The sequence below is a fragment of the Rhipicephalus microplus genome, chromosome X (assembly GCF_043290135.1).
Source record: "Rhipicephalus microplus isolate Deutch F79 chromosome X, USDA_Rmic, whole genome shotgun sequence".
NCBI lineage: Eukaryota > Metazoa > Arthropoda > Arachnida > Ixodida > Ixodidae > Rhipicephalus > Rhipicephalus microplus.
In genome coordinates, this window is record NC_134710.1 from 46,533,565 (window position 1) to 46,551,510 (window position 17,946).

The following is a 17,946-nucleotide window of genomic DNA, read 5'->3' on the forward strand; positions in this document are numbered from 1 at the left end:
CATTATTAGTCAAAAGCTTTATGAATACTAAATTGAAGTTTTTTTAGGCTGGAATGGCAAAAACAACCATGCAGCAAGACATTTCTACGCAAATATACAGCTTTAGAAGTCAATCAACCAGTATAGCCTAACTACTAAAATGTAACACATAGCACACGTTAGCCTTTTCAGCAAAAAACAATCACACGTATAGGCAGTTTGTCACAGAAGCAGACGCATGGTATCAGTCCGTCGCCCTCCTGCCGGCCGCACAGTAGCAGACGAACAGGTTATAGGTAGCGCCACCTACGGCGAGCGATTGAACGAGAGCGGGGACACGCGCTCCCATAGGAACCCCGCTATCTGAACAGGTCAGGAGTGTAGTAGGTCATGGTCCGGGGCCTTGCTAGATCAACTATAGATTTGCTACAGTTCGCGCTATGCCGGAAAAATAAATCGCGACCCGTAGGACAACAATACAGTGGTGATGGGGGACGGCAGCTTGGTTGTGCGGCTTTAGCGATCCGTGAATCGCTAACGAAACCCTCATCGTAGATGATTTCCGCACAGTTTTTATTAGTCTTTCTTCTCGTAGCTGCTAAAGTTCCTCACCTCTCAGACGTTGCTTTCCGCCGTACGTTGCCGAACAGAGCGTCGAAATACCAACTGTAAGCCTTGTGACATGCTTTTCTCCTCAGTTGGAGCAGTCACGGCGTACAGACCAAGTTCTCCAAATAAATCGGGTCTCATCTAGTGATATGTGAGCAGGTGACGCCGAGAAACAACTAGTGCTTCATGGTTTTCATTCCCCAGGAGTCCTTATCAAGACAGGTAAACCGTGCCTGCTTTCTCTAATAATCAATGTGCGTGTTCTCCTGTGCCAATGCAAGGAAGTTTGCTATCGTGGTGCACTTGGTTTAGAAGTTTAGTTTTTGTTAGACTGATGAGCCGCGAACCCTTTGTCTTCGCGTTTGTTTCGCCCTAGCATTGGGACGATTGCTGCATGCACCTCGGTGCGAAAAGCCGACGCGTTGTTGCGGTTGTCACTGCGTCTGCTTTTCGGAATGACTGCTTACCACGTCAACTCGGTGACTTTCTTTGCTTGTGGTCTGCCAGAACACCGTTCTGAGCCTGCCTCCGCTAAAGTCATGGCGTATTTTCGAACGTATTTGATCACACTACCTCGTGGTACGAACTGCAACATGCTAGCGAAAGTGAAGGCTCTCAGCAGCTGAAGAAGTTGGTGCGAGTCTCGTGCAGTTTTGCGATGGCACGCGCCGCGAGCTCGGTTCATCTTTTCTTAGGGTCGCGTGACGTGGTGGAATTTTTCGAGCTCTCTTCGCCATGCTGACGGACGGCTTAGAGATTTTTGAAGAAACAGAGAAGATTCCTTCCCAAAGTTATGAGGTACAAGAGCAAAAGGCGCAAGGGCCTCTGGAAAGTCAAGACACGAAGGAGCCGATGAAGGTTGAATCTCCCGAAGATGACGATTCCACCGATTCGACCGATGACATTAAGCGAGCACTCTCTTTGCCAACGACCTGCTGGCAAAGCATTTTCGTTCCGCCAGAGGTAGTCGGTTTTGCTGCAGTACCTATGTTATATGTCTAAACACAGCATGAAGCAGAGTGTGTCTAACGCAGCGCCGTCAAATAGGCTCAAGTTGAGTGCATACTGACAGAATGCAGGCATTTAGGCTGGCTTTATGTGTGTTGTGGCTCGACCTGTCAATATTCTCTGTTGCATGTTATAATGTTACTGTCTTATGCATTTTTTACAGATGGAAAGGCGGATACGATTAAAAACGCTCAACAATCACATCACTTGCAAGATATGCAAGGGGTATTTAATCGATGCTACTACAGTCACAGAATGTCTGCACACATGTAAGTGACCGTGCTTTTCTGTTCATATGGAAGTCTGTTCTGCCACTGCATTAGCACACTATTAATATGTTTGTTACCTTGTTGCAGTTTGTAAAAGCTGCCTGGTCAAACATTTGGAGGACAACAACACATGCCCGACCTGTGAAATTGTCATTCATCAGAGCTATCCCCTGCAATACATCAGGTATGACTTTAGTGATCTGTTGTGCCAGAATCGGAGAACTCTTAGGTGACATTGGTTTTCCTTGCAGCTACGACAGGACTATGCAGGACATTGTGTACAAGCTGGTGCCAAATCTTCAGTACAGTGAGTGACCCATTTTTTTATCCTAGATGGTCGCTGAACAAACTTGGAACCCATTTAATTTAGCTCCTTGTAATTTCTTGGATTTTGAGGACATGTTTTTGACAGCCTTTCATTTCAAAAGCCGTATCTGCTTCATTAGATGAGTAATGTGGCATTATTGCGAACTTGTACAAAAAAAAAAAATACCGCAAACCAAAACATACTGCATTTTAAAAAGCATCAGCTGTGTGTTTACTTTGCCTTGGTACTGTTCGCAAGAGTTGAAAAAAAAAAAATGACAAAGTCGGGATTCTTTTAAGCATAGCTGAAGGTCACTGTAATGCTTACAATTTGTTCAAGTTCCCAACACTCGTGTGAAAAGTTGTCAAGAAGCTTTTTTGAGCTCTATTTTCAGTTTGCTGTGGCCAGTTGAGGGTTTGCCGTTGAAAGGTAGCTTTGTACTGTAATATCTGTAAGTACTTTATGATCTCTGTCCTTTCAATAGATGAAATGAAGAGAGAGCGAGATTTCTATCGGCGCAAAGGTCTACCGTGTCCCAAGGTCCACAATCCTGGTGAGCTAGGTTGTCTGACTTTACGGCATTAATTTGCCCATTTTGCACGAATGTCTGTTGAATTAAAATCTTGTTTGCCATCCTTGTAGGGCTGCTCAATGAAAAGGATGCAGGCTCGAAGGCATCATCCTCAAAGGAAGACGAGGCGGATTGCCACAGATCGGATGAGCAGGTCAACTTACTGCTGGAATCGGATAGTGTTCAGCTGAAGCAAATGCGGCGCAAGTTCATTCGATGCTCTTCTCAGGCCACCATCACTCATTTGAAAAAGTTTATTGCAAAGAAACTGTTCAACAACATTGACAGATACAAAGAGGTATGGCTTGTTGGTCTTCGACTTAAGATGTGCATTTCTGTTTCTTGTAGGCATAAGGATATTCAGTTATATGCAGATGCCTTTTGTGAAAGCAATATTTAGTTAATTAAAAAATAAAAATAAGTGGGGATGTGACAAAATCTTGAGTTTTGTTTTGCATATTTACTGGCTTCATGTAAACTCTCACCAAGCAAAGATGATAAAACATTGCAGACGCATCACTTCCAAACCTACCAATACATGCAGTGTTCATGTGTGTCCTGATTTACTAGATCCTACCTTGCCTGATGTACAAGCAGTTTCACGAATGAGTATACCGTTCAGGTGCCTCATGAATTGATACTGCCTTCAGTTGCCGTGTCTGCATTGATACTTATACGAGGCAAATTTAACGCCTTGTACAAGAATTCACAACTTGTGAATCTCTAAGTATTAACCGTCCTCCATAAGTTTCTATTATGCGAGGTCTCATCTAAGTTGAGATACTGATAGGAGCATACAATGCACCCTGTCTGTGTATTTGCCTTCTATCTCTACAACTTGAAAAATTTTTTAAATTGCTCTTTAAATGCACAATATTTTGTTGCAGATTGAGATCCTATGTAACCAGGAGATACTAGGCAAGGACCACACATTGAAGTTTGTCTATGTCACACGATGGAGGTTTAAGGTAAGCAACCTTTTCTTTAATCGCAGTTGTTATGTTCTGTTGGCCAGAGATTTAACGTCACTTGCTATTTAGCTTAGACACCAAAGTATTGAGTTAGTGTCAGTTTTAAATGTCACACCCCTTGCACAGAGCCTGCCCTATGTCTCCCACAACTCCATGGAATGCACCTTCCTTTGCACTTGATGGAGTATTGGCAAGTAGTCTATCTGAATTCTAAGAAAATGAAAAATTATTTGTATGGTCAGAACAAAAACATACTTTTTTTTTGTTCTGATCATGTGGGTATTATTGAAGGGGCCACGACGCCCAATTTTCGCTCATAATCCGTGTTATGTGGGGTTAGTTCTTGGGTGTTCACAAACAAGCTAGTGAAATTTCACCGCATGTGGTCAAGAGCCTGATTTATAACATACATTCTTATGAACCTGCGAGTGGCTCCACAGTCTGACATCATTAGCACACTCGCCAGTCGTGACGTAACAAGCTGCTTGATTTGCGAGCGATGTTGATTGGGTGGTCAGCTGCCTGTACAATGGAGCTAATAGAGCCTGCTTGAGTTCAGCATTGAAAATTGAACAATTTGCAGCGGCTGGAGCTTAAGTACAAAACGACGGAACCGCTCGACGAAGCACATGACGTCACTCATGCCATGGCAAAATAGTGGTTGCCAGCAGTAGAAGGGGTTAATAGCCAGCGACTTCTAGGGCTCGTTGTAATAAAACATTCTTCTGCAGTGGATCCTACTTATATAAACAGGCACAACAGACCCCCTACTTTTATTTTTTAACGAAAACCGCTATTTGGTGGGTGACCTGTCTAATTAAGTGAAATGTTGGAACTGGAATGACTTATCTTCTCTTGGCCTTTGTCTTTCTTTGCTAGTACCCTTCACCAGCCCAGATGTCAACAAAGTAACTTGTTTAGCAGCTTTTGGTTCGAGGGACAAGTTGGCAATCTGAAATAGTACTGACATGGAGGGCGCGCCAGCAATTGCATTTCTTTCAAACGGGGATGGTCCAAATGACAGCTGCCTTATTGTGCTAATACTGGTGCTTGAGCAAGCTTGCTGCTCAGTCCACTCAAGGATATATTGTAGGCATCGTATCAGAAATGGAGCTTAAGCTTGCATGCATAATAAATGGAAACTGGATCTGTATTTTTTGTGAAAATAGCCCTCGGTGTACTAACTGTACACGCTGGCTATTGTGTAATGGTAATTTTTTGTGCTTCAGTTAATTTTTATCCAAGGTTTTTCAGTTCACAGTGTATTCTTTGTTACTTTCTGCTTTTTAAATCATGCTTTATGCCTTCAGTTACTCATGGGTCCCTTTTCCTGGATTCTTGAGGGTTTTGTCGTTTAAGGACCGGGAGCTTGCTTAACATACTGAATCCTTTAACCATTAGGCCTGAGTTTTGTAGTTATAGGATACTGCACCAATATCACCAATGATGAGGTCGGACTCATTCTGCCCTGTGTGTTCTTTCAGTGTCAAATATACATTGCTGTCATCATTAGACTTTCGCTTGCATTTTAAACGCTAGAGGGTGGTAGGGCATAGCGTGGACGCACAAAGCAGAGCAAACGTGTTTGTCGTTTCTGTTGCACTGGCTTGGTACTAATTTCTTGCACAAAAATCCAGTCCATCTAGCAGTGCAAACTCGCTTATCTCCCATATCTTCCATGTTAAGAGGCAGTTTTTCATCTTTGCTGTGTATTTAGCCTGGTAACAATGATTCAATAATGTTCGAATGCATGAAAGAGGCTGGGGGCAGAGTAATTTTGAGAAAAGGAGCTTTGTAGTTCGAGTAGGCCTGATAGTGGCATTGCTAAAGACTTTGCATTTGATTCTGTGAATGAGTTCAGCACATCGTATTTGTCATAGGGAATAAGCCTCACTTAATGGACATGAAAGGGCTTCAGAGTGGTGGCGATGACATGCTGGCTTGTGCTGGTATGAAGTAATGTCTAAGCGCTTCACGGTATCTTATCGTGTTCATTTAAATAAATGTAGGTCATATCGGTAAGTTCTATCTCATTGCTAGGGCATGCTTAGAGGGAGGAGTCCCCTTTAGCCGCTCAATCCTCTTTATTTTTTTTTAACTAGTATTTTGATTGGTAAGGAAATATATTTTCAGAACTCACGCTGCCCAGTGCAAGTTAGCACAAATTATGACAAGACCAAAATTGAAAAGTTTTGCATGATTTTTCGGAAAATAATTTGGTTCCTAAAGGGTTATTTAACTTTTATAACTAAATACATTTTATTTATTTATTCATAAATACTGCGATTGTCTTCTGGGAAGATCATTGCAGGGTAGGAAAACTAGTCTATATAAGTTACATCCATGAAAGCAAATAATCAAGGTACAATCAACGAATAACTACTACAATGTGATATACAAAAGTATAGTTCCAAGCACTATTATGCTTAATTTATATTGTAACATGGTAACACAGTGATTATAATTAAACAAATTATAGAATGCATTAATAATTGAGGGGTTAAATATTTACATTGCATATGAAATTTTGTTGGCAGGCTAGTAAGTGTGCAAATACATTTGTATTTATCAGCACAGCCATTATGAATTTTTTTTTAAGTTCTTGTATGGTTGAATTCAAGCATTTTGGGGTTCAATATCAACGGTTAATAGCCTTTCAACCTGCCATGGTGTTCTAGTGAACGCTCTCTGTTGCTGACCCACAGGTCAGTGGATCGAATCTCAGCTGCAGCGGCTGCATTTTCGATAGAGGCGAAAATGCTTGAGGCTTGTGTACTCAGATTTAGGTGCACATTAAAGCACTCCAGATGGTCGAAATTTTCTCTCATATGAAATCATATGATGGTTTTGGGACATTAAACACGAACAATTATTACTTATTGTTATAATATCAATGGTCATTCCCCATCACCTCGCTTCTAAGGCAGAAGCCTGTTGTCATGGTTATAGTGCGATACTTATGGTGATGCTAGCAAAAGGTCTGAAGTGCTTCTTCGAATGTGTTGCAAGTGTTTTAACAGCGAAGCTTTCTGTGTCGATTTTTCGCTGCGAGCCGTCATGATGCTCAGCAAAGCTTGTTAGTGTGATAAGAGTGAGGCAAGTAGAGAAAGGCGTTGTTAGAGAGACAAGCACACTGATTTTGTGGCCTTGAGGTGTGGCAAAAGTGGGGCCCACGTGGAGGGGGGCACCATGAGGAGCATCATTGGACGCTCGGTCTGACAGGGAGAAAGCCAAATTTCCTGGGCGAGGTGGACAGCTAAGGCATTGCAGCAGCACTTATTGCATTCCAGGGCAGCTTGATAGTAATTCCGTATTCATTCGAATATAGGTCAAGCTTTTGTTTTTGAAAATGTTGTTCATAACCAGCTATCGACCTATATTCGTGACCAAAAAATCTCCACCTATATTCACGCTCAAACCAACCAAAAGTGCCGAGCTTATGGCATTTTACTGCCGCACCCGCTGTTCTTCAAGCGGTTCATCCTGCATATCCACGTTATATACCATAAAATCTGGAATAAAACCCCCCTCTCCTTTCCGGCTACCGAAGGAATTGAGAAACGGTTATTGATGCATAGCCGTGTACCGCTTTTTAAAAGCCCCCGCGAAATGCATCTGCTCCGCCATGTTTGTGATGAAACCCACGATTTCTCTAGGTACAGGCTGTAAAGTCTCTAGCCTGCTAGCCGTGCTTCTGGTACTGCCTTCCGGCGCGCAGCCGCACTGGCCAACTGGCCTGAGGCCTTGCCGCTTCGCGCTTTGTTCGTTGTACGATTGGCATGACGGGGTGACAGCGCCTTAGGCACTGCGCTGTGCTCCCTACCAGGCTGCAGAAACTAGGCGCCTTCTTGTTCTTCTAACTACCTGCACCATTGCTTATGCACCGTCGTGACGATGTCACGTTGGCAGAGCTACACACATAGGCGTATAAGCCGGGGGGGGGGGGGAGGGGCAAGGGGAACATAAGCCCCCCCCCCCCCCACTGAGAAAAGTTGGGGGGGCTGGGCCCCCCACTTTTGATAGTGGTCACTCTTGCTGCGCGCTGGGAAACTCAGCAAGTGAAGTGAAGTTTTCCATCACAACAGTGATCACTCAATTCTGTTCTTACGGGAGAATGACAATGTTACGAGGCAATGTTACAAAATAGTGAAATTTTGAAACATTTCTTCTGTGATGATTTTCCTTTTGGGCTCTTCGCGGTGCGGGTCGCCTATGCGATGATTTTGTGTCTTGTGCTGTAGTATTTCAAAGCAAGTAAGTGCTGAACAGGGGCCCTATGATATTACATCACGTGTTCATGCTTTTATTCTGCTGTGACTTGTTGATGAAGTTACAGATGGGTATAGAGTTTCCCAAAATTAACTAGAGGGCACTCTGGCGCTGCGATCGTTCAGTGACCATGGGAATGATGGGTAGTACGCACATTTGCCTAGTCTTCGTACTTGCTGGCTGCGAATCATACTTGCGGCTTCGTTTATTGCTGGTTACGGTTTTGTTTTGAAAAAAAAAAAAAAAAAACGAACCCTTTTGAACTTAGTGACTGGATTCGTAATGGTAAGCCTAAAAGAATAAGGTTGTGGAGCGCAAACGGTGAACATATGCTAAATTATGTTTTCGTGAAAAAACAGCTCCAAGCCACACGAATACACACGGAGCCAGAAGCAGGCCAGAAGTACGAAAATTAGACAAATGTGTGTACTACCCATCATTCCCATGCTCGCTGAAGCGCCGTGTGTTGCAGCTCCCATAGACACTAGCAGAGTTTCCTCTAATGTGTATTAAGAAACTCTATGCAGATGGGAACGAGCACACTTTTTAATGACAGGTCAAAGCATTTGCTGCTTCCGAAAAATAATTCTCTTTAAAAAGGATATATGTCGTCACCACTGCTCTGTCGAAACTGTTGCCAGCTGATGAGTCTGATGAATCATTTTGGACGCGGAAATCAGGCCAAGGCCGCCATTTCTCAGTTAAACTGTGACTGAACTTGGTGGAACCTTAGAAAGCGAGTCTTGTAACCTCTGTGTATGCAAATTCATATCAAAGTGCGAGCGCATCAATAAAGTTCTCTTTTGAAATATATATATTCGTATATATATATAGTGGGAGTAATAATTCGATGGGCCAGTTAGTCTTCGTGAAGGTATGGGATATGGCACAACGGGAGCGTTGTCAACAAGGATAAATATATTTATTTCCCAACAGTTTCGAGAGGGGTCCTACTCATTTCCTGATGAAGGGAGGACCCCCCCGAAACTGTTGGGAAATAAATATATTTATCCTTGTTGACAACGCTCCCATTGTGCGTTGTGCCATAGCCCATACCTTCTAGTATATATATATATATATATATATATATATATATATATATATTGTGGGCATTCATCATGCGCTTTTCATATATGCATTATCATAATCATCATCATCCATCTGGGTCTCTGTCCTCATCTTTACTGGGTGTCAGCACAATCTTCATCGGCTGTGTGCACGCTCGCTCTCAGACTGCCCGTTCACTGCTGAGCCCTTGGACTGAATAAACGCTGTCTCAACCCAGACGTCATACGTGATGGAGGTGGATTTTCGGTCCTCGGTCCTCTCCCACTTCGCTCGACTCCCTGGGGCTGCGTTCAGGCCGCCGATTGCCCCCACTGTCTGGCAGCATGTCACAGAACGAGCCTGTCGGCGCTGCTGCTGTCGCTGCCGCCATCTCTCCCCCGCCGTCTTCAGCCGCGCCTCCTGTTTATGTACACAGCCACCAGCGTGATCCCCCTCTCTTCACCGGTCTTCGCGGGGAAGAGGGGGAGGACTGGCTCGATGAGTACAGCCGCGTGAGTGTTGCTAATCACTGGGACGATAGCGCCAAGCTGTAACGTCTTTCTACTTGACCGGTGTGACGAAGACATGATATTTCAACCACGTCATTGACTTACCCGACTGGGCGACATTCCAGTACCAGCTGCAACATGTTTTTGGGACACCGGCCATTCGTTCCGCCGTCGCGAAGAGGACCCTTGATACTCACCGACAACATCCCGGCGAATCTTACACTTGCTACATTGAGGATGTCCTTTCACTGTGCCGGCGTGTCAATTCAGCTATGCCAGAATCGGACGAAGTATGCCACATCTTGAAAGGCATTGGACCTGTTGCTTTTAATGCTCTCGCTGCGCAAAATCCAGCTACCATCGCTGCACTCCGTTCGTCTCCAACCGCACATTGGCGACCACCACTCCACGTCCCATGGCCATCTGCGTGACCTCATTCGGGACATTATACGAGAAGAATTGCGGTCTATGGGCTTCACACCTCCTTCACAGTCGTATTTTCTTGCCAAGGACTTAAAAAATTGTGCCGGGCAGCGTGTGTTCTGTGTAAATGAGAAGTTGATTAGGGCTTGGCGAAAGCAGCGGGACCATCAGTTTGCATGCAACGAATGGTGTCGTGCTTTTCATGGCCGAGAAATTGGCAGCGGTGGCAGCGAGGACGACGACGTTCGGGGAGCCGTGGATGCTTGCGAAAAATCCGATGACAACAATATTTTGCACATCTGATAAGAAGACAGCTACGGCAGTGATTAGGGGGCTAAGTTATGTAAATGAAGATGTGCTACGCTGCAATTTTTCTGTTTCTAAATAAAAAAAAAAAACATAGGCCGACCTATATTCGACTTTTTTTTTTTCTCGTGGAAAACTATTTGTTGGGGTCGACCTATATTCGTGCTCGACCTATTTTCAACTAGATACGGTACCCGCTTTGGGCGATTGGGCAGATGGAATAGGCCAACGTTACTAGATCCTAATGTTGGAATAGGCCGTGGCCTCACTGGAAAGCATCATAGTATTTCAGCACAGCTGTGAATGAGCATGGCATTGCCCCATACCCTGAAAAAAGTGTCAAATGAAGAGTGATGATACTGCGCAGAAACTTTGAAGAGACTTTCAAAACTTAAAAATACTTCCGACTTTCTAAAAAAAAAAAAAAGACATGGAAAGGTTAATAGCCTGACGAAGGGGGACCTCAGCTGCGCTGTATCAACGGCGTCACGGAGTAAAGATAGCTCCATCTTTAACTTTAATAAATCAAAAGTATGCATGTGCCCAGTCAAGGCAGCGATGTTGGCTAGTTGGTTTCATTCACTTGCACTCATATATGTAGTACAGAATGGAAAGGAACGGAGACACAGAAAGAACATATAAACAGAACAGGCGCTAGACGTCAACTGATCTCTTATTGAAAAGGCCGAAAACCGTCGGACATTAGCGCGTGTGCAAAATCGCACTCTGAGGTGCTTTCTAATGTCTGTCACTTCACCTGTTGCCATCCTGCATGCGTAAACCAACGCCACACTCACACATTTTCTCTCATTCTCGCTTTAAGCGAACCCTTTTATAATTACCCGTGTTGCCTTATCCTTGCCTTTTCCAAGCACACGTGTATTGTCGAAATCAGGAACACAACCACACCTGTGGCAATGATCCGCCAAATGACTCCCCTGCTGCCTGTGCGTCAACTGCTAAACGGTGCTCTCGCAATCTGTCATTAGGACAGCGCCCGGTTTGTCCTACGTAGCACTTGCCACATGAAAGGGGTGTTTCACGTATGACACCCATCTGGCAAGACATGAACAGTGTCGCGTGCTTTTTCGTGCAAGCAGTTTTGCCTTTTCGACCATTCACCACCGGGCACATGCGGGCCAACTTCTCTGGGGTAGAGAATACCACTGACACACCGCATTTTGCTGCCACCTTCTTTAGCCGGTGAGAGAAGTGGTGGATGCAATGAAAAGCTACAAGCCTCGTCCTTGGCTTGCCAGAGGACCTTGTTGAGCACCCCCTCCAGTCCTCACCTCCTTTAGGAGGGCTTCAGCCACAGAACTGATGAGTTCCTTGGTTAAGCTCGCCCTCTCGAGGTGGTCTATTTGGCGTTGCAAACTTTGTCCAACAAGGTGTTCACATGACTTTGCGAGAGCCGCCCTAAAGCAGCTGACAGCGATTCCCCTTTTTATTAGTTTTGAATGAGCCGAATCATACCTGAGAATTTCCATTTTTGAGCGTGGTTTGTAGCTGCAGCACACGTGGTCCTCAGCCAGCTCAAGACACATCGAGGAATAGTATGCCTCCCTTTTCCGGCAATTCATAGGTAAACATAAGGGGAGTATACTTCACCACCCTCATTCTTGCTATCAGCGAGAATGAGGGAAAACGTGTCAGTGTGGCATCAGTTGCCTTATCCAGGAAAGAGATTGAGTATTTTAGAGTAAATCTTATGCATGCAAGGTGGTAACACGTAAGTGACACACAAAAGAAAGCACCTGTGATTGTGTGCATGTGCTAATGTCCAACGGTTTTCTGCTTTTTCAATAAAATATCAGTTGATGTCTAGTGCCCGTCTTGTTTATGTGTTCCTTCTATGTCTATGTTCCTTTTCATTTCGCGCTATAAATATGAATGTGCCCAGTGTCTAAGATAAAAAAAGTGTTCTATCTCTGCTCTTCTAGTCTTGATTGACAGTCTTCTGTTCGGTGTTTTATTTTCTGCTGCACATGGTGTAGCCGCACTTGACATGTGCTGCATATTTGCTCTTTCAGAAACTTGTCTACCCTGTGTGACAGCAGTACTCAATGGACGTACTAGTGTGCATGTGGGTTTTGAGTTCTACCCTCGTCTTTCACATGACAAATGGTGTAAGCGGTGCATTGTGTAGATACTTTGTTCACCATGGGGTACTGTAGCATACTGGGATGAACCCTCTCTTTAGCTGACTGCATGCTGTGTTAAATCTCTTGGAATGATTGATCGAGTCAATTAAGTGTGAGCGTCCCTGAAGCAGAGCCAATATGTTCAAAATAGAAACTAGAGAGAATGTTTAAGGCCATGACACAGCTGTGTAATCTTTTGTTGGCACCTTTCCCGCAGGGGCGCCTGTGAAAACAGGTGTTTAGTGTGTAGCGACACCACGGACCCGAGCTAACGGGGGGGGGGTTTAGGCTCCCTCCCACGCCTAGCCGTGCGTGGCTTTGCTGTGTCCAGGGAAAAGGGGATCCTAGGGGTTGAGCTGACGCTGGGTGATCGGACCTTTAAGGCCCCCCTGCAGAGGCAACACACCCCTTTGGCCCCGGCTTCACGTAGACGAAACCCCTGAGCTGACCCACCCAGGGGAGATCGGCAGTTGCCTTTTCCTATCTCTCTCCCCTACAACTTCGTCTTTATCTCTCACTTTTAGTCTGTCCTGTCTACTTATCCCTTCTGTTTACTTCCAATTTTCCTGGCGGCAAGGGTTAACCCTGTTTAAATAGCCTACCTTGGTCTAGGTGCATTGGGTTATGACAGTGTTGTACGGCTGACGTCTGCAAGCTTTCAGCACCTGCAAACTTGCAGCGTCCCCTTGATAGGCTCCGTGGTGGGTCAACGCTGCTGAACAAAAATAAGACCGGCATGCATGAAGCATTTCTCCTACTGTCTAATCGTACCGGCCTAAAGCGGGTACGCACCGATGACATAAATTTCTTCAACCAGCCAATAGAAACATTTCCCCACTTCCACATCATTCACTGTGAAAAAACCGGAAAGCAAGCCAGGACCGTATCTCCTTCGTAGTTGCCAGGTGTCTTACCGAAACTCTCGAGGCTGGATACAAAGTAACCAAAATGGCTAGCGGAGACCTTCTCCTCGAGATTCTGCCCCGCCGTGGTGGTCTAGTGGCTAAGGTACTCGGCTGCTGACCCGCAGGGCGCGGGTTCGAATCCCGGCTGCGGCGGCTGCATTTCCGATGGAGGCGGAAATGTTGTAGGCCCGTGTGCTCAGATTTGGGTGCACGTTAAAGAACCCCAGGTGGTCTAAATTTCCGGAGCCCTCCACTACGGCGTCTCTCATAATCATATAGTGGTTTTGGGACGTTAAACCCCACATATCAATCAATTCTCCTCGAGATTCGGGACAAAGCACAATTTGTAAAGCTCGACAGCCTTTCAACGTTTGGTGACGTATCGATCATCGTAACACCACACAGATCTATCAACATCACTCGGGAAGTGGTATCTGACGCAGACTTACTTGACCTGACCGAAACTGAACTTTTGGAAGGGTGGAAGAGCCAAAATGTCACTAATGTACAGGGAATTATCATCAGAAGAGATAACAAGGAAACACCGACGAAACACTTAATACTCGCGTTTGCATCCAGTAAACTACCAGAATCTATTCAAACAGGGTACACGAAGACATCTATCAGGCTGTACATACCAAACCTTCGTCGTTGCTTCCAATGTCAGAGGTATGTATGGCCATGGCTCTAAAACCTGTCGTGGTCGCCAGACTTGTGCTCAATGTGGAGTCCTAGGCCACGTGTCTGAGAACTGCAAACAACCACCACACTGTGTAAACTGCGAAGCAAACCATGCCGCATATTCACGCTCCTGCACATACTGGAAAAAAGAAAAAGAAATAGTTACATTAAAGGTGAAGGGGAACATATTATTTAAGGAAGCACGGCGAAGAGTAGCACCATTCTATGGGCCTACATACGCTGATGCGGCGCGTCAGGGGCACCGCCGCACCAGCCCTCACCACTCCTTCGGCCCGCACATAGCGAGCTGGCGATTGTGGCTCCTCCCCCCAAGGCGGCTGTAGCCCAGGCTACACCGCCTACTCCCAAACAGATATATATATATATATATATATATATGTGGGGTTTTAACGTCCCAAAACCACTATATGATTATGAGAGACGCCGTAGTGGAGGGCTCTGGAAATTTAGACCACCTGTGGTTCTTTAACGTGCACCCAAATCTGAGCACACAGGGGCTACAACATTTCCGCCTCCATCGTAAATGCAGCCGCCGCAGCCGGGATTTGAACCCGCGCCCTGCGGGTCAGCAGCCGAGTACCTTAGCTACTAGACCACCGCTGCGGGGTCCCTACTCCCAAACAGAGACTGGAGACTCCAGAGTCTTCGGGTCTCAAGGTCTCACCTCACCAGGCGAGGCCCGAAATTCGAACTAACAGCCCGCACGTGCGGGCATCCAGTCCGAGGAGGCAATGGATACGTCGGTACCCTTGGTGCCGAAAGAGCGGCGTGGCTCCTTGGAGTGCGCCAAGAAAACAAAAAAGCAGATAACAGCGCCTGGTGACGGCCCTGTTAAGTGAACTCAAACTCCCTGTCTAAACAGCTACTCGCTTTTTGTACACACAGCACTATTTTACATTCACCATGAACACTCAAACTATACAATGGAACGTCAGGGGCCTTCTCAGAAACCTTGACGACATCCAAGAACTCTTACACGAACACTCACCAAAAGTGCTGTGTGTATAAGAAACACACCTTAATTCAAAACACACAAATTTTCTTCGTAAATACGTTATTTTCCGAAAGGACCGTGTTGATGCCATGACATCATCTGGAGGTGTTGCCATCATAGTGAATCAAGGAATTGCATGCACACACTTACAACTCCAAACATCCCTTGAGGCAGTGGCTGTTCGAGCGGTTCTTTTTGATAAACTTATCACAATCTGCACTATATACATTCCTCCTAGCTATCAGCTGCAAAAACGTGATTTACATTCTTTAATTGATGGACTTCCGGAGCCTTATGTTCTCCTTGGAGACTTTAATGCGCATAGCAGGCTATGGGGTGACTCTCGGTATGACGCGCGAGGTCGACTGATTGAACAGTTCCTTCTTTCGTCGAGCGCGTGTCTCCTAAATCGAAAAGAACCAACCTATTATAATCTCGCTAATAACACCTACTCCTTCATAGACCTAAGCATAGTATCTCCATCTCTTGTGCCTCTACTCCAGTGGAAAGTCGTCAGTAATCTGTACGGAAGTGACCACTTCCCCGTAGTTTTGAGCACAACTACAGCAACTGAGTGTCCACCACGTGTTCCCAAATGGCTCACAAACAGAGCCGACTGGGAACAGTTCTATTCCATCGCTCGACTAGGTTGGAGTGAAATATGTACTTTGAGCATTGATGTTGCTGTCAACTACTTCACAGCGTTTTTGATTGATGCTGCAGCAAAATGCATACCACAAACAAATGTACACCCTGGAAAACGGCATGTGCCATGGTGGAACTCTGAATGCCGAAACGCGCGCAAACAGCAAAACAGAACATTGAGGTTACTTCGGAACTCACTGACAGCCAAAAATCTTGACACCTTCAAGAAAATAAAGTCTCAAGGCAGGAGAATGCGTCAGCAGGCCAGAAGAGAAAGCTGGCAGAAGTTTTTGTCAGGGATCAATTCATACACACAGGAGGCTAAAGTCTGGAACATGGTTGGTAGGATAGCAGGAAAACAAGTACACACAGTTCCCCTCGTAAACACTCAGGGTGATACCTTGGAAGATCATGCAAACTTCCTCGCTGCGCACTTCGAACGGGTGTCCAGCTCGTCACACTATTACTAACACTTTGCGAAAATATAGAACAAGAATAGAAAAGCAGAAACTCGAACACAAACGCACTAGATACGAGGCATATAACCAAGCTTTCAGTTAACCTGAGCTCCGAACATCTCTAAACTCCTGCAGTACTTCTGCCCCAGGTTTTGACCGTGTGGTGTATGAAATGTTAAAAAACCTACCAATCGAAATACAAAAAACTTTACTTTGTTTGTACAATGCTATCTGGTTTTCTGGCGCTATTCCTACTTTTTGAAAGAGGCTATTATTATTCCCATTTCGAAAGAGGGCAAGGACCCTTCTTCAGCTTCGAGTTATAGGCTTATTGCACTTACAAGCTGCTTGTGTGAAGTCTTCGAAAAAATGATAAACAATTTACTCGACCCATTTCAGTGCGGGTTTCGAGAGAGTAGATCCACTACAGACCACTTTGTTCATATCGAGGCACAGATCAGAGACGCTTTCGTCCATAAACAATATTTTCTCTCTGTGTTTCTCGATATCGAAAAGGCTTACGATACAACATGGCGCTTTGGAATTCTAAAAGACCTGTCCCACCTTGGCGTGCGTGGAAGAATGTTTCACATAATCGAAAGTTACCTGTCAAACCACACATTCCGTGTCCCAGTGGGCAGCGTTCTTTCCCAAACATTTGTCCAGGAAACAAGCGGGCTGCAGGGTGGTGTACTTAGCTACACACTTTTTCTTGTCATAATGAATTCCTTGCACTTGTCCATTCCTCGCAATATGTTTTATTGTACATATGTCCATGACGTCCAGCTTGGCTTTAGATCTTGTAATCTAGCAATGTGTGAGTGGCAGGTTCAGTTAGGTTTAAACAAGGTCTCCAAATGGGGAGAGGAAAATGGATTCCGACTGAACCCACAAAAAAGCACGTGTGTCTTGTTCTTCCGAAAAAGAGGCATGCACTCAGAACCCGACATTGAACTGAACAGTCAACGTCTGTCTGTTAATGCGGAACATAAATTCTTAGGCTTAATCTTGGGCAACAAGTTGACCTTCGTACCGCACATCAAGTATTTAAAAACTAAATGTTTAAAAGTCATGAATGTTCGAAATTGTTGTCACGTACTACGTGGGGTAGTGACAGGCAACGCCTTCTGAATCTGTATAGAAGCCTTATTCGCACCCGCTTAGATTATGGGGCCATTGTTTATCAGTTTGCAACTTAAAGTGCTTTGAAGATGCTGGACCCCATGCACCATTTGGGCATCCGCCTTTCTACCGTTGCTTTTCGCACCAGCCCCGTGGAAAGCCTTTACGTTGAGTCAAATGAGTGGTCGCTTCATCTGCAGAGAACTTACACGTCCTTTGTATATTTCTTAAAGGTGAAAGCAGACAAGAAGCACCCCTCATACTCTGCTACTAATGATTTGTCGAGCTCAATTCTGTTTCAAAACAGGCCTTCGATGAGGCAGCCCTTCTCAGTTCGCCTGAACGGTCTAGCTGAGGAAACTGGAGTGTTACTTGAACACAGTTTAATGGCTCCTGTAGCATACCCGCCACCGTGGCAGTGGCAGACTATAGACGGCAATGTGTCTTTCCTAGAAGTTATAAAACATGCGCCTATTGCCCATATCCGAACATACTTCCTGGAACTTCAACACAAATACACACGTCCTGAGTTCTTTACAGATGCCTCCAAGTCCAACTTCTCTGTGTCCTTCGCTGCTGTCGGCCCATCCTTTTCGGATGCTGGCCCTCTCCATCCAGGCACAAGTATCTTTACAGCGGAAGCTTATGCGATGCTTGTGACCGCTAAACACATCAAGCAACTACAACTGCAAAAAACAGTAATTTATA

At 45.1% G+C, this 17,946-nt stretch overlaps 1 protein-coding gene across 3 annotated transcripts in view; it reads left to right on the top strand.

Annotated features, from left to right (window-relative positions):
• The first annotated feature begins 238 nt into the window (after nt 1–238).
• l(3)73Ah (polycomb group ring finger 3-like lethal (3) 73Ah) overlaps nt 239–17,946 on the top strand; it is a 40,702-nt gene continuing 22,994 nt past the window's right edge. Inside the window, exons 1-8 of one of the 3 annotated variants that reach the window (XM_075876452.1) lie at nt 824–1,551; nt 1,760–1,865; nt 1,953–2,049; nt 2,117–2,172; nt 2,657–2,725; nt 2,815–3,041; nt 3,631–3,711; nt 9,269–10,374. In XM_075876452.1, coding sequence (XP_075732567.1) covers nt 1,324–1,551; nt 1,760–1,865; nt 1,953–2,049; nt 2,117–2,172; nt 2,657–2,725; nt 2,815–3,041; nt 3,631–3,711; nt 9,269–9,478 — 1,074 coding nt within the window. In that variant the 5' untranslated portion in view covers nt 824–1,323 and the 3' untranslated portion in view covers nt 9,479–10,374. The other 2 variants (XM_037426928.2, XM_075876453.1) reach the window with 2 other exon arrangements.